The sequence below is a fragment of the Muscardinus avellanarius genome, assembly GCF_963383645.1.
Source record: "Muscardinus avellanarius genome assembly, chromosome: 5".
Lineage (NCBI taxonomy): Eukaryota > Metazoa > Chordata > Mammalia > Rodentia > Gliridae > Muscardinus > Muscardinus avellanarius.
In genome coordinates this window covers 132,889,462-132,906,622 of record NC_137790.1, presented here as the reverse complement: position 1 = coordinate 132,906,622, position 17,161 = coordinate 132,889,462, and the positions used below count along the sequence as shown (strand labels likewise).

The window sequence follows — 17,161 nt, the reverse complement described above, 5'->3', positions numbered from 1 at the left end:
TAATACACTTCTGTACTTGGCTGTCTATATATAAAATGTCTTGAAGAATATAAAATACTCTGTTATAATTAGGTCACCTCCAAGCACAGGAGCCCGTTGGCTGCAGAGGGGAGAGTAACGAGGCAGAAGAGGCCAAGGCTGCACCCTGCATACCTAGCCTTTCTGATTAGCTCTGACAACATTTAAATTGGTTTGACAAAACCTGAGAGACAGAGAGGACCCAGTATACTGCCATAAGCTGAGGCTAATTTAGGCTCATGGTCGCGAGTACTTGCACTGGCTAAGGAACAGGGGCCATATTCTCAGGCCATCCTTCTTTTACTTGGCTCCCCCATCGCAGTCCATCACTGCCTTTATAATGAATCAGCCAAGGGCTCCTTTGTTTTAAATCAGACGATCCAGTCAAGCATTTAGAGCTGTGTCCAGCACATCACAGGTGCTGGTAACTGTCGATGCTGGAGGAGTGGGGGGCAGGCTTCAAATCCATCCCCCACGAATATCATTATTTTCAGTTATTACAAAAGCAGCTTGGTATTCTGGATGGCTTTGTAACAATAACTATATCAAGCCACTGGACTCTGGCGATTCATCCTCATAACCTAAAGATCTACACTGACATCAGCTTCAGTAATGCAACAAAACACTGTTTATATTCAGAAGGACATGGAGTTATACCTAAAATATGCAGTGAGGGTTTGTATGTGTAAACTGGAGAATACTCTATAATAATTAAAAGTAAGAAATTAGAAGTTAGAAAATGTATAGAAATTAAGAAAACTGCTGGGGAAAAAATTTTGTTTTAAAATTCCCATATAGCCGGGCGGGGTGGCGCACGCTTGTAATCCTAGCACTTGGGAGGCTGAGACAGGAGGGTCACACAGGTTTGAAGCCAGCCTCAGCTACTGAGTGAAGCTCTCAGCAACTTAGTGAGACCCTGTTTCCAAACAAAGTATAAAATAGGTCTGGGAGTATAGCCCGGAAGTAGAAAGCTCCTGGGTTCCACCCCCAGTATCACATACACACAAAAATAAAAACAAAATACCCTTGTAATAGTATATGAAACATTTAGGGTATTAGTACCTATAAATGAAATAAAGTTGTTGTGTTATTCAGAAGTATGAGTGCTAATCCCTTTCCAAATGATGTGTGTTTTGGCCCAAGAAATAGCAAGCCATCTGCAAGGTAGTTGGCTAAATATGGGTGGAGAAACTGGCTCGAGAGCCTTGTTCTGGATCCATATGGTGTCCTCTGGTGACCCCAGGCAGATTGCCTGCCTTTGGTGATTGCTGTTCTCTTCTGACCAGGGTGGTCATGCAGTGCTGTCCCCATATTGCCTGTAGTTGACTTTCCTTGGTTGATTGGATGAGATGGGTCATCAAATGATTGAGAACTGTGCATTCTCACTGACAAATCAACACTTTGCTTCTGGCACTTTGAAGGTCTTCATTGCATTGAGTAGTAGAAAACAGTTGATGAAAAATAATTTCTTCATATCTCTTTGCCTTCTTGTCCTGAAAAGTGATCATTATAAAAAGAGAAATGAGCCTGGCATGGTAGTGCACACTTGTAATCCCAGTCTTGGGGGCTCAGCTAGTTGGTGAGGCCCCGTTTCAAAATAAAGGATAAAAAATAGGGCTGGGGGTGTAGGTTGGAGGTAGAATGCCCCTGGTTTCCATCCTCAGTGCCACAAAAGAGAGAGACAGACAGAGACAGAGAGACAGAGAGAGAGAGGAAATATAAAATCTAAAGTACACTCACCTGTTGGCTATGGAGCACTGCATTTCTTCTCCTTGTTGCATTACTAAAGCCCCCCCCCCCCAGGTGTTGTGGTAGGTTATTTTCTCTTGCAATTAGTGTAAGAGGTCACTGACAAGCTCATGAGCCCTCAGGAATGACAGTGCCACTGTCTCCTGTGCACACGGGACAAGGGTGTGCACATGGCAGGCAGTGCTCATGGTGGCTTCGCTGGGCCTGGGCGAAGCCCAGGCATGTTGCGTAACCATTGCAGAAGGCCACACCAGGATTGCTTCCACTCCTTATTTCTAGGAGGTAAAGAAGCAGCGGTTCTAGGGGATGAGGTGAAACATGGCAGCCCTTCGCAGAAATAAAAACAGTTTGTTGGGGCGGGGGGGCTGGGGATTGAACCCAGAGGCATTCTACCTTTGAGCTACACCCCCAGCCTGATTTTATTTCTTATTTGGAAACAGGGTCTTATTAGGTTGATGAAAGTCTTGTGACTAGCTGAGGCTGTCCTCGAACTTGAGATCCTCCTGTCTCAGCTTCCCAAGTACTGGGATTACAAGTGTGCACCACCTCACCTGGCTGTCTGCACTGCTTTTTGAGGATGAATTTTGCAAGTAAAGGGCAGCTTAGGAATCTATACTGTACTGAACATAGTTCTCTACATTTAAGTAAATGTGGTTTTATTGGAATAAGTCACTACTCTTCTTAATGAATGATTGTATTCTTTTTTCTTTCAGGGGCCAGATCATCAAACAATTTTATTTAACCATGGTGCAGTTCAGAATATTGCTCACCTACTAACCTCAGTCTCCTACAAAGTAAGATGTTAATATTCTGGTTTGGGCTTATATAAAGAGGCCCACTTACTGAATTGCTTCTTTGATAGATGTTGTGATCAGGAGTGTCATTTAATTGATAAAAAGTTATAGAGAATTACATTATCTATAGAATGGTCTTCTACAGAAAGAAATGTTGACCTGAAAGGCTGGGTGATTCCGTGTCTTACTATTACACTTGTATAATGTTCATTTAGGTGTGACTAGGAATCTATCTTGCTTAATTTTTATTGCTACTTCTTTTTGCTGTTTTTCTCTCTTCAAAATTATTTTATAATTAATGTTACCTTGTAGTGTACTCTTCAGCTATACAAGTGTTACTGTTCCTTTAAGGCCTTCTTGTAATATTTTTAGCAGAAATAAATAAGTTATTTCTTTAGAAGAAGAGTTTGGATTCTAAGACACTTAAGTCATGTTTGCAAAATTAAAATAAATGCATTGCTTATTTTTTTTTATTTTTACAGGTCCGAATGCAAGCACTGAAATGCTTCTCAGTTTTAGCTTTTGAAAATCCCCAGGTATCGATGACTCTGGTAAATGGTATGCTGGAACTTTCAGTGGCACCTACATGATTTATTTTGTGAACTTTGTAGATTTAAAGAAATTCCTTAATCCTTGTTATTTGTTTTATTTCTAGTTTTGGTTGATGGAGAGTTGTTACCACAAATATTTGTGAAGATGTTACAGAGGGATAAGCCTATTGAGATGCAGCTCACATCTGCAAAATGGTAAAAGTCAAAGCAATGTGGGAGGCAAGACAGTGCTTCACCACTGTCTTAAGAGTATCTACAGATGACTTGGTTTGCCCACCTCAGGTCCCGGTCTTGTTTGGGGATCTTGAAACCTGAAAGTCAGGGGACTGTCTCATACTATCTTAAGTGGATCTGTGTTTCTTACTGGTAGTATGCAGAACAGGAATTCCTATATAATATCTTAGACTATCTATAGAGAATTACTTTTTATTGGGAGTGGTGTGCATGCCTATAATCCTAGTACTTAGGAAACTGAGACAGGAGGATTGCACGTTCAATGACAGCGTCGGAAAGGTAGCAAGACTATCAGCAACTTAGCAAAACCCTGTCTTAATAACCGGGTGTGGTGGCGCACGCTTGTAATCCCCGCGCTTGGGAGGCTGAGACAGGAGGATCGCACAGGTTCAAAGCCAGCCTCAGCTACTTAGTGAGGCTCTCAGCAACTTAGTGAGACCCTGTTTCCAAATAAAATATAAAAATAGGTCTGGGAGTATAGCCTGGAAGTAGAAAAGCCCCTTCCTGGGTTCTACCTCTGTACCACACGCACGCACACACACACACACACACACACACACACACACAAAAAGAAACCTGTTTTTGTTTTTGGTGGTACTGGGGTTCCTGGAAGCCCCTCTACCTCCAGGCTACACTCCCAGACCTATTTTATTTTTGGAAACAGGGTCTCTTAAGCCAGCGCAGCTGGCTTCGAACCTGTGCGATCCTCCTGTCTCCACCTCCCAAGCACCGGGATTACAAGTGTGAGCCACCACGCCCAGCAATACCCTAATTTAGAAAAAAAAAATAAAATAAAGGCTGGGTATATAGCTTAGAGGTACAAGGTCCGTGGGTTCAATCTCCAGTACCACAAAAAATTACTTGATTATATCTTCAACTTACTCTCCTTATATTTCAGTTGAAATAATACAAAATTAGATCAGATATAACCAACACGTTTTAAGCAGAAAAATATAGAGAAGTATGGAGTGAGTATTGAGTTAAATGAGGTGTCCATACATTCACAGATATGTTGAGTACTTGTACAGGATTTACTTTAATGAACTCACGCATCGTGATTAATATTTTATTCATATTGTGTTTTTGTTTGCTTGCGTTTGGTCTTAACTGCAAAACTGAGCCTTTGCCTCTTCTGAGGAAAATAATTTTTTTGTTGTTTTGTTTTTGCTTTTGTTTTGGTGGTACTGGGGTTCCTGGAAACCCTTCTTCCTCCGGGCTACACTCCCAGACCTATTTTATATTTTTATTTGGAAACAGGGTCTCTTAAGCCAGGGAGACTGGCTTCGAACCTGCGCGGTCCTCCTGTCTCTGTCTCCAAAGCGCAGGGATTACGAGCATTCGCCACCACGCCCGGCCAAGGAAAATAGTTTTTAAAAACAATATAGTAATGAGCCTCATGACAATGACAACAGCTACAAAGAATTGGGCTTTGACAGCATAAGGACTTCACCGATTGGTGTACAGCTCCAAAGGAGCGGTATAAGCCACATGTAGCATGTTTTGGTTCTTCCTGCCCTCACCCCAGCTTACTAAAGCAATCTGCCTCAAAAAGGAAGTTTATTAATGTACGTTTCTGAAGTACTTAAAGTTCAGTGCCGCCCTAGGGAATACTTATTTATCCTTATTCAAAGGCAGCTATATTTATGAGGGCAAATTGTTTTTCAATAGAACCAAGTCATTGACTAACTCCTCAAACCACTGCTGGTTATCTGCAGGTAGCTTCTGATGAACAGTCGTGTTGTAAGTTAATGCCTCTTCTGTGCTGTTTTTACTGCCTTTGAAGTTGGAGTCTCCCAGCTTAACTTCCTTTAAACTGGGATGCTTTGTTAGCCTTCTATTTGTTTTTAACATTTCCCCCTTTTTATTACGGAGAGTTTCATAAAACGTCTGCAAAGAACTGTAAAGAACCCATCTGCACTTAGCACCTAGCTTCAGAATGCATCCACTCTTGAGGCCATTTATTTTTCAGAGAGTTTTTTAGATATTTTCAAAACATCTGACTCACTGATTATATCTGTGAATTTTCTTTGATTATTAAATTGACCCCCAGATAAGGGAATGTCACAGTCTTTTCCCTCACATTATAGTATTAGTTTTTGTTTTTTCATGAAATCTGAAAGACAAATAATATTTTCTGAAAGCCTTAAGTCTCATGCAGAAACTTGCTTTCTGTCGTTTTATTCCAGTTTAACTTACATGTGTAGAGCTGGAGCAATTCGGACAGATGACAACTGTATTGTATTAAAGGTAAGGTCATTCTAAAGATGTGGAAGTTATGCAGCCATCAAGGGGCTGAATATGAACATTAGCATTTCTGCTTTCATTTATACATTCTTCTTACAGTGTGTTTACATAGCATAAGAGTAGAACGTTGTACTTTTCCTTTCTGTGGAATACTAGGTAGCTTTTCAAAATTGGTCATGGTGGTGCAAGCCTATAATCCCAGTACACACACACACACACACACACACACACACACACTGGCTTCAGATATGTCTTGAACATCAAAGCAAAATGATTCTTTTCCTGTTACAATTTTTTCATTTTTTGATAACTAGGAAGATGCAGGCATTATGAGAATTGTAAAATTCAGGTGAAACAGAGAATATATCTTTGGTTTTCATTAAGTTTGCAGTACCATTTTATAGGCAGGCTGTTTGCCGGTTCAGCCAGTAACCGAGAGACATAATATGAAAACAGCCATCATTGTGTGGAGGGGCCGATGAGCTGACCTCAGTAACCCTGGGCAGGAGACCTGGCTCCCCGACACAGCGCCCGCCACTAACTGGCTTGTCCCTTACTGTTTTGTTGCCCCAGACGAGCGATCTTGAAAATGGATGCAGTCTTGCCTGCTCATCTATCTTAGAGTATCGTGTGGGTGACAATATGTTAAATACAGTAAACTGTCTCATCTGCTATAAAGAATAAGCATAAATAAATTGATCATAGTGTCATTTTATGACTTTGAGATCTCTTTACCTTTTTCAAATGAAACCATTAATGTTTTCTCTAGTTGGTGAAGAGAGTCAGTTGATTTTTTGAGATCTGAGGATCTTCCTTAGTAAATAATTCTGCACAGAGTGCTAAGGACTTTGTTCAAGTGGCTGATTTATTTACTTTAGTAACCTTTATTTTCTTCTCATTGGTCGGATAGATTCAGTGGTATTTTCTTCACATAGTAGTTGGGAGCATTAAACTCAATAACTTGTGAATTTATGGTATTGATAAATATTAGTAACTAGTAATGTTAGGAAAAGACTGGGCTCTGCCTCAGGAACCTAGAGTTATGTTGTAAAGCCTGAACTAACTTACTAGGAAATCAGCCATGAACAATCAATAGCTTGGTTCTGAGGTAAAAATATAAGGAGGGACATAGAAAACATCAAAGCATAGTTTCCTATGCTCGTGGAGGAAGACCATCTATAATTATGACATTTCAATTTCTACTTTTACATTATCCTTAAAATTGGGTTCACCAGCCCTAGAAATAGTAAATACATGGGATATTTTTTCTGAGAGCTAGTGTAGATAAATTACCAAGGCACATCCCAAGACTTCTGGAGGACTCTACAAGTAAAATTGAACTAATGAATATCATAGTCATTCCAGCAAGTTCGGCAAAACCTAACAACTGTGATTGATACATTTCATCAATCACAGTTTAGGAGAACTGGTGGAATCTCAAAATTAGATTTTTAAAGCTGTTTTTGCAACTATAGATATTAATCCACAAAACAAATTAAAAGTTCATTTCAACCATGTTACTCAGTAAAGAAAAGGAGAGCACACTTTTTCCAAGGCGTCATTCCTGATGAAACTGCTGTACCTCTCTTAGGTGAATAAAGACAGAGGGCAGAGCTATCAGATGTGGTTTGCTAGGAATTCTTCAATGTCTATATAAGGTTGCCAGTAGTGTCCAACTTATCACAAGAGCTGTTAAGAGTTTCTGTTAATATGTGTTGTATGATTAGAGATTAGTATGTCAGCACAAATGACTAATCTGAGCTGAATTGTGTCTTTTTATTCTCTGAAAATCACCAGAGGAAATAGTTGATCACAAATGTGACCCCCAACAAAAAGCTCTGAGTTAGTTCAATGCCTGGATGCTCTTCCTCAAGCCCTTGCCTTTACCAAGAAGCGCATAACCGTTTCCCTGCCTTCCAGACTTTGCCTTGCTTGGTTCGAATGTGCAGTAAGGAGAGATTACTGGAGGAGAGAGTTGAAGGAGCGGAAACCCTCGCCTACCTGATCGAGCCCGACGTGGAGCTGCAGAGGATCGCCAGCATCACCGACCACCTCATCGCCATGCTTGCTGACTACTTCAAGTACCCCAGCTCAGTGAGCGCCATCACCGATATCAAAAGGGTGTGTTCTCGCTTCCCTCTTAGCAGCTCAAGAGAGGGACTTTTCAAAAACTCTTCTTACCGCTCACAACTTTGAGCCAATTGTTCATTATAGCTCAAAACCCTTTTAAATTAAAAAAAATCTTTTTATCTTTGGCAGCATAGATGATAGTGCTTTGGGCATTTTTAAATCCAATTTGTTTAATATTTTTTGTTAGGACATTTTTACAAAGCACATAAGCAGGCTGCCACTAAACCCTCCGAGTGGTAAGATCTCTAAACTGGGCATAGGCCTCATGTTGCTGTGGTCTCATTCTATTCAAGCTCACAGCTTCGTTTCTGGTGCTAAATCCCCACTCTTTAGGTCAAGGATGATTCTGTTACCGGTGACTAAGTGGCCTCATTTTATTCTTTTGCTACCCTTTTCCCATCTCACTTTTCAGTTTCATGCTGATCTTTGAGCCTGGTAGGGAGAGCTGGAGCACTACTTAATCTCTAGTTTGGGAACATCGAGGACTAAATTGTGTTAACTTTTTCTGAAAATATAAGCATTTTGGAATTGGCAGATATTCCTTTGACCTGTTGCCTGTTTGCTGTATCCTCTTCGCTAAGCTAGAGGAAGTTTAAGGAGCACGGGAGAGAGCATCGCCGCTCAGTCAGTTGCCAGCACTGTGTCATGCACGTGACTGTGGTCCCAGTGGCAACTGTTTCCTTGACCTTTCTATGCTTCTGAACTCCAGAAATCTTTATCCAGAGGGCAATACTTCATTTGGCATTTAACATTGCAAGTAAAGCACTAAGGATATGCCTTTTTTCTGTCCTAGGATGGGCTCCAAATAACCTTCCCTGATACTTGCATTAGCAATCTACATTGCCCTCTCTTGAGGTTCGGGCTGTGACATCCTTCACTTGCTGTTACCTAGGAGAGGTGATGGAGTACACGGAGCCAGTTGCCTGGCTGTTTCCCTTGGCCATCTGCTCACACACACTATCTCACCGGTGTAAAGACTCGTGAGGAGCCCTTAGAGGGGCTGATAACATTCAGCGGAAGGCAGAGTGCTCTGCTGTTGCATGAGAGTGAGCAGTTTTGAGAACTTGCATAAGCTTGTGCAAGTCATTTAACTAATATCCTGCTAGTGTTTTCCCATTTCATTTCCATCATAGTAAAACTGGAATAACAATTTTTGTTTAGTTCTGGGCTTTTTGTTGTTGTTGGTAGTCGTGGTACTAAGGATTGAACCCAGGACTACCTCTGAACTACACCCAGAGCCCTTTTTATGTCTTTCTTTTGAAGCAGTTCTTGCTAAGATGCTCAGCTTCTCATTAAATTGCTGACGATGGCCTAGAACCTACAGTGTCTTGTCTCAGCCTCCCAACTAACAGAATAACAGGTGTGCACCACCCTGGTTGGCTGAAATAACAATAGTGAATGACCTAAATGCCAAACTTGAGTAATAATTGTTTTATTATCTTTAGTTTTGCCAGTGCATTATCTACAAGTTTCTGACTATAAAATTACTCCTACAGAGAAATTCTCAAACATGTTAATAAATGTTTGACTTTTATGGTATATTAGTCTAAATCAGTATTGTATTATGTTAGTTATGGCTAGAATGAAATTAGAACTTCAAGAATAGATACATTAGAACTTAACCAAAAAATAAGATTGTATGTTGTGCCGCTTCTTCCATAATCCCTTAGTCTCTGGGTTTTTTTTTTTTTTGTTGTTGTTTGTTTGTTTGTTTTTTGGTTATTTTTGGCACTAGGGGTTGAACCGAGGTGAATTCTACTCCGGGCTACATCCCCAGGCCTATTTTATTTTTTGTTTTGAAACAGGGTCTAAATTACTGAGGGCCTCACTAAGTAGCTGAGGTGGGCAGCAAACCTGCAGTCCTCCTGTTTAGCTTCCCAAGTACTGGGATTACAAGCGTGCGCCATCACACCTGGCTAGTGGCTGCTTTTGATCAAAGTATTTTAGAACTTTTTGTAAGAACTAGTCGCATAGCTACTCCTAATAAGTTTTTACTCTTTACTTTGTATTTTGTGGAGCTATCCTAAATTATATTGCCCGGCTGGATTTTCCCATCTTTACATACTACTTTCAGGGGATTTAGTTAATATTCCAGTTAGCAGTTTAAGAAGTTTCAAAAGAGGGTCTCCAAATATTTGGAAACTACCATCTCTGGGTAAGAGTTACCTTTCCAAAGTAATAAGTGATACTCATTTGGATGAATAAGTTAGAGTTCTAAGTTTAAAATGATTTATATCACTGATAAGCCTTGTATAGTTACTGGTTTATGAACATTAAAAGTATCCTGATAACATCCTTCTATTTTATTTTTATGGTAATTTGTTAAGTCAGGTTTATGGAAGAATTGATAACAGCCATTTATGTGTACATTTGCAGATAGCATTAATCACCTCATACCAATAAATAATTTTAATTTCCTTTAAAAGCAACAACAACAAAACAGCCTAGAAGCTGGGTTTCATGGCACATGCTTGTAATCCTAGTAATTGAGAGACAGAGATAGGAGGATTACAGGTTTGAGGACTGTCTCAGCAAGTAATGAGATTCCTATCAACCTATAGCAAGACTCTTTCAAAATAAAAATAAAATAGGAATGGATATGTAGCTCAGGGGAGAATGCCCCAGGTTCAGTCACCAGTACCACACCCCCCAAAAAAATAACACCCCACCCTGAACATAAATCTGAGATACATAATAAGTAGTAATGGTTCCCATGAAATATTGTTTATAACACATTATGACAGAGTTCCCTATTTCTTTCTTTCTTTTTTTTTTTTTTTTGGTACTGTGGATGGAAACTAGGGCTTTCTACTTCTGGGCTACACCCCCAGACCTATTTTATATTTTATTTGGCAGCAGAGTCTCACTAAGTTGCTGAGAGCCTCACCAAATAGCTGAGGCTGCCTTTGAACCTGCGTGATCCTCCCATCTCAGCCTCCCAAGTACTGCGATTACAAGTGTGCGCCACCATGCCTGGCCAGAGTTTCCTATTTCTAAAAACTTTGTATATGCTGAAATTAGGACAGCATTGCATTTTTAATGTATATTAATAATTTATAAACATACAAATAATTTTAATATACAAATATACCAATCCTTTTAGGCCAGCAATACTTATTCTTAATGTCTGGGAATTTCCTAAAGACATTGATGGTAGCACTCCATTTCCAGCTGCGGTCTGGAGCTAGCGAGGCCCGTTGATGCCTCCCTCTGGAGGACAGCACTTCAAAAAATACCTGCTGCAAGCAAGCGTCAGTGCTACTAAAAGTGTCAGCTGGGAACACTGAGATTTTAGAGTTCGAGTAGTTATAGGAGTTTTTCTATATCAGTGTCAAATGTTGTGTTCATTCTCAGACAGAAGCAGACTGTATTTCAAGTGGTGCAGATGCAAACACAGCAAGGGCTCAGTTTGCAAGCAAGCGTCAGTGCTACTAAAAGTGTCAGCTGGGAACACTGAGATTTTAGAGTTCGAGTAGTTATAGGAGTTTTTCTATATCAGTGTCAAATGTTATGTTCATTCTCAGACAGAAGCAGACTGTATTTCAAGTGGTGCAGATACAAACACAGCAAGGGTTCAGTATATATAAACAGAACCCAAAGATAGCACCCATGTCAAGAGCTGTTAACACTTTCTTTTTTTATCCTCAAACTCTACTCATGTACTTTTATTGGGAATTTACCTTGTGGACTGAGTTGGAACCCGTCTTTTTCCCCCCTCTGTAGCTTGATCATGACTTAAAGCATGCTCACGAGCTCCGCCAGGCTGCATTCAAGCTCTACGCCTCTCTAGGAGCAAACGATGAAGACATCCGGAAGAAGGTGAGTCTGGGAGAGGGGCGCCCCCCAGTCCTGACAGCCAGCAGGCAGGGAGTGACATCGACCTGAAAGTCGTGGTGAAGAGCACTAACAGTGACTGCATATAAAGAGTCAGAATTGAAGATGAAAGGGACCTGGATCTGGGGTTGTTGGTTTGCTTTTAGAACATAGAGTGGCATGGCCATGCTGGAATGACAAGTAACTGGCCTGCTTTTTTTGTGTGTCATTAATATGAATTATTATGTTGCACATTTTTTTGCATGTGTTCTGATAAAATTAATTCTAGCACTGTGAAAGCTTCAGACACCTTGAAAGACCTAACACTAGAAATGTAAATGTTATTTATGGAAATTATCTTCCGATGCCATTGAGAAGTTTAAATCTCTATTGTATATTGTTCTTTGATATGTGGCTTAGTTTTATGTTTTTATTTTATTTTATTTTTATTTTTTTGCTACTGTGCAAGTTTAATGTGAATAAAATCTTTGTGGAATGATGATTTTATGTTTAGTGAGTGGTCATCTGAATTTTCCAGCTCCCAAAAACATGTGTCTCTGGTATAGCACCTGTATGTTACTGTAGTCTAGTCTAACACTGAGCTCATGTTCTTTACAAGAATAGTTCGAGGTAATCAGTAAAGTGTAGTAATTTCTAACCTGACTCCCCACTCAAAAACAGATACCATCTAGTAAATTCTACACAGGACTTTTAAAACCGTCACTAAGAAAAACCACATGTTCTTTAAGAGCCATAGTAGAAAAAGCAAGTGGTGTTATTTATAGAACATGACAATTTATTGAATCTCCCCATCTAAATATTTTAAGAAGCACTGTGAGACAAGCCACAAAGTTTTAGATTGGCATTTACTTTGATTCAGAGAAGTACTTTGGGTGTATAGAAAGAAATATAGAGTGGTCTTAAGTTTGCTGAAATAAACTGAAAAAGAACCATAATTGAAGTAATGGCAATAAAATTAGGTATGTGAGGAGCTTTGATTAAAAATCAGTGCAAAAAAGCACAACTAACAAGCCAAATGTCTCCGTGTACCTCAGTCTTTGACTTCACTAAGCTTGCATTTACCAAGTGTCACTTGGTAACATACTGGCGTACGATGTTCCCTGTGTCTAAACATAATTTATGGATGTTGACACTGATATATTTTGTTCACTGTAGGTATGTGGTGCATTGCAAGGAAGAGGCTTGTGTGTTAACTCATATAGATCAAAGCAGTAATGACATGGACGTATAACTTAAATACATCATCATTTTTTGGGGTGGTTATTAGGACCTGTTGGGAACAGAAGTATTTCACTCATTCTTATAGCTCCAGGAGACCATATCATGGACTGAAAGGGAAATAGATCAAGAAATCGATAGACAGACAGACAGACAGACAGATAGATCATCTGGCCATAATAGATGGGACTAGCGTGTGGATTTGTACTTATTTGTACTTTTCTTGTTAATAAACTATTGTTTTGGAATTAATGACTTAATTTGTGATAACATGTTCTAGAAATACTTGCAACACAATAGTCTAATCAGTAGTCAATTAAATTTGTATTCATAATATGTATGATTTCCTGGGAAGGCTAACTCATGATCATTTCTGTAGAAAGACAACAAATAAAAAACAACTTATAATGATTAATCATAGTTTTTTTGTGTGTGGTAAAGAAAACATACTGTGACATTCTTGTGTTATGGGGATTGCACAGTGTTTTAGGAAGATATTTATGGGAAATTAAGTGTTTGAATAATTTATAGTTTATAATATCTACTGAAGAAAGAAATTGTAGAATGGAAAATATAAAGTAAGTTTGTGATAAAATCTGTTTGAAATCTGATCTTAGGAGTTGAAAACTCTTTCAGTGTATAAAAATGATAAATCTTTTCCTTTGAATGCATTTATTTCTATCCCATTTTTGTTGAAATAATTATTTGGTTAGATTTTAATTTGCTTTCTCCATCAAATATTTATTTCTATTTTGTGCTTATACTTTATGAACATTGATTGTATTGCTTTTTTGTGTATAGATCTTCAAAGTACAATGTTTATTACTGCTTTATCTTTAATGTAGTATGTATGCTTGTAAAGATGAAATTTCAATTAACTGAGTTAAGCAGGAAATCTGAAAGAAATTTCAAGGACAAATTTCTAAAAAGAAAAAGAGGGGGGTATTTATTTCAACAGAAAAAGATGAAGTCTATTTGGTCTGCCTTTTAAATTGCGCTGGAAACATAAATTGGTAAATAATAAGTATCCCAGTGCCCTGTTCTGGCCAACGAAGGAAAGGAGGCAGAATAAGGAGAGAGCGAGAGCAAAGCAGTTGAGGCGAGCCTGTGTGGTGGTGCACACCTGCACTTGGGAGGCTGAGACAGGAAGGTGGCAGGTTTGAAGCCAGCCTCAGCAGTTTAGTGAGACCTTGTTTCAGAATAATAATAATTTTAAAATGGAGGAGTATAGCTCAGGGATGAATGTCCCTGGGTTCAATCCCCAGTACCCCCTTCCCAAAGGAAGTGGAAACAATGAAAAGTATATGGTATCCCCAGCTGCACAGGATGTGGCGACTGGCCTTCTCTTCGTAGAATTACGTCTCTCTGTCTTAGTGCTTCTGGAGACTTGAGAAGCCTGCTGTGTTTTCATTTCTTGATACTTTCTCTTGGGGCAAAATTGAAGCCGAAGACTGAATGTGACCTCTAAGGCACATTTACCATCATTTTTTTAGGCATCATTGATATATTCCCATTAAAAGAAACCAGCTATTCCTGCAATCTAATAAGCACCCAGTATATATTTGTTGAATTAATACAGAAATGAAATGTAGAAATCACATCCAGAGTGACATTTCCTTTAATATGCCCGGATCTTTCCGCATCCCATGCTGCAGTATTAGTATTTTAATTCCCTGTTTGCATCCTTTGTCCATCTGGCATACTTGAAATTTCAAACTCCTTGGGAAGTCCTGTCAGAGGAGCAATAAAGGGTGGTGCTGTAGGGTCCTGCCGGTGAGCGTGAAAAACATTACCATTGGCTGTACCAGAAAGAGGGAGAAGAAACCCCCAAAGGACAGAGGACTACTGTGCTTGGCATGTTACGTGAAGAATAATGCAGATTACCTAAAATAACTGACCTTGCCAGGCATCCATAATCCCAACTACTCTGGAGGCTGGGGCAGAAGGATCGCAGTTCAAAGCCAGCCTAGGCAACCTGGAGAGACCTTGTCTCAAAATGAAAAGTGCTGGGTGTATAGCTCAGAGGTAGTGCCTCTGGGTTCACTCTGCAGTGCCGGGGTGTGGGGCTGGAATTGACCCTGATTCTGAGTGGATTATGGTTAGGAGAGTAAGGGCGAAGGCAGGAGCTGAGAGCTCAGTGGAAGAAGGGTCCAGAGCAGGAGGTCGCCGGCAGTGCTGAGTAAACACTCGCTCTGGTCGCTGCCGGGAGTCTAGGTTCTAATAATAGCGTTGACCACATTCTAGTGCTGACTAGGAAGCCGAAGTCCAGTTCTGAGGTAATAAGAGAGAAATGGAGAGACCAGTAGGCCAGTCCTGGCGTCGCCAGTCAGTGGTGGAGAGGGCAGAGGCTTAGTGGCACACCGTTATTTATAACAGTGAATTGCGCTCAGAAAGATCGTCATTTGATGAGCATCTATTGGTTATCACTGAGCCTGGGAACATAAATGGTATCATCTCTCTTTGAATCTCTTCAGGGAACTAGTGGAATTTGTCAGATATGTTAAGATAGTGTAAATTAAAGAAAGTTAGCGGTAGTAAGGTATAAACTAAAATGTAAGAAAATTAATAAACTAAGCAGGCTGTTTTTGTTTTTGACAAAAAAAAAAAGCACATTCCAAGTGGTAAGCGAAGCGCTCTTAATAGCGCTGCCTCCTCTGCAGCCTGTGACTAAGACAGGATTGTAGAAGGTCTTGCTCTTCCATCTGAATTCTTGTTTTAGCTGGAGACGCCTCTTGAGGCACCAGAATGTGAGCCCCATGAGGGCAGGGTTATGTCTGCTCATGGTTGTATCCCAGCATCTATAACTGTACATAGTTGACAGTAAACACTTGAAGCATGAACAAGTCCATGAAAAGGGAACAAATGTTTGGACGAGCCGATGTCGTAGCAGAACCTGTCGCAGCAGCCAGTGTCAAAGTGTACACAGTCCTCTGCACCAGGAACTTCCCTGACCTCACTAGCAGTTCTGTGTTTATGTAAAAAGGAAAAATTTTAAGTAGCAAAAATTTGTGTCTTGTCATGGCAAGGGGTTGCACTGGACTTAGAGAACATACAGGTTCCCATTTCTCAAGAAGAAGGCAATCCCAAAGTCATATCTTCTCATTTGGATATGTTTTAGAGAGAACACATTTAATTTCAGAATAACTTTGATCATTATTCCTTAATTAGAAAATGTAAGCGCTCCTCCCCCTTTCTTTGTAATTTCAAAGAATCTGTAGGATTTACAGGTGTGAAGCTGGGCTAAATTTTCTAGGGATAAACATATGATTTCCTTTCTAGAGAGTACTCTGACAAATAAAATAGTATAACCTGACCTATAAAGTATTCTCTTCCCTGTTGATGAATGTCTGATTTTAAGTAGGCCATTAATTGAATGGAGTTGTGCATTGACTAAACTTGCTGCATGATATAGACTGTCAGCGGAGTAGGGGAGGGAGACCAGCAAGGGGGAGATAAAGATCAGTGAGAAATAGGCTTAAAACTCAGCATCAGAGAAAAATAAGAAATGACCAGAAAGAGTTTGCTGAGGTTTGTTCAAAGAATTATTTGGAACCAATTAAAATGCACATGTTGACTATGGAGCTCTCTTTGAATCATTTTGAAATTGAATAGGTCTTTGTCATTTTTAATACTTTCTAAATGCTATTTATTTTACAGTCTCAAGAATTGAAAATATAGAACCATAAGTTTTTGTTCCTCGTGTGAAGAAAAGTACTTCAGTGATATGTGTTGAGAAGATAGCGAAGGCGTGGGCAGGGATGCTTCTCCTCCCTTCTCCTCCTTCCTTCCTGTTTTCTCCCTCCCCCTCCCCCAGCCCCTCTCCTCTCTGAGATAGACTCACTGCGTCACCCGCTGAACTTACCATCATCCTTCTGCCTCAGCCTCCCAAGTGGCTGGGCTACAGAGACCACCACACCCAGCTCATTTCTTTTCTTTTTAAATAGAACTTTTTAAAAAAAAGTACAGACAGAATAAAACACAAAACAGAAAGCAAAGAAAAACAAGGACTGTACTCTCTTTTTTGTAACCAAGGAAGGTGTAACAGCAGAGTCGTGAGGAGATATAATGTGCTTATCATATTGAGTGTGATGTCTGCCACAGAGTAGGTGCTCAGTATTTGGAAGCATTTATCACAGCGTCGTAAGTTACTTCCTTGGGAAAATAAATACTGTATGTTTAGTGTATTCAGAGAAAAAGTAAACAGCATAAATAGGAGTTTATAATGAAGAAAGTAATTTTATGCTATGAATTTTCAAAAGTATTTAGTATCTAGGAACCATAGATCCTTTTGTAGAATCTCTATTGTTATGACAAGATGCTTTCTTTGTCCTATAATGTTATTTTTTTTTTTTTGAGGGGGTACTGGGGATGGAACCCAGGGGCCTTCTA

At 39.7% G+C, this 17,161-nt stretch overlaps 1 protein-coding gene across 3 annotated transcripts in view; it reads left to right on the top strand.

The window, feature by feature from the left end:
- Positions 1–17,161, top strand: part of ARMC8 (armadillo repeat containing 8) — a gene marked incomplete at both ends in the record, with an annotated part of 96,304 nt that overhangs the window by 47,443 nt on the left and 31,700 nt on the right. For 2 of the 3 annotated variants that reach the window (XM_080695766.1, XM_080695765.1), the window contains 6 exons: positions 2,481–2,561; positions 3,044–3,119; positions 3,217–3,307; positions 5,533–5,593; positions 7,511–7,711; positions 11,444–11,539. In XM_080695766.1, coding sequence (XP_080551892.1) covers positions 2,481–2,561; positions 3,044–3,119; positions 3,217–3,307; positions 5,533–5,593; positions 7,511–7,711; positions 11,444–11,539 — 606 coding nt within the window. The remainder of the gene's footprint in view (positions 1–2,480; positions 2,562–3,043; positions 3,120–3,216; positions 3,308–5,532; positions 5,594–7,510; positions 7,712–11,443; positions 11,540–17,161) is intronic. The other variant, XM_080695767.1, reaches the window with a different exon arrangement.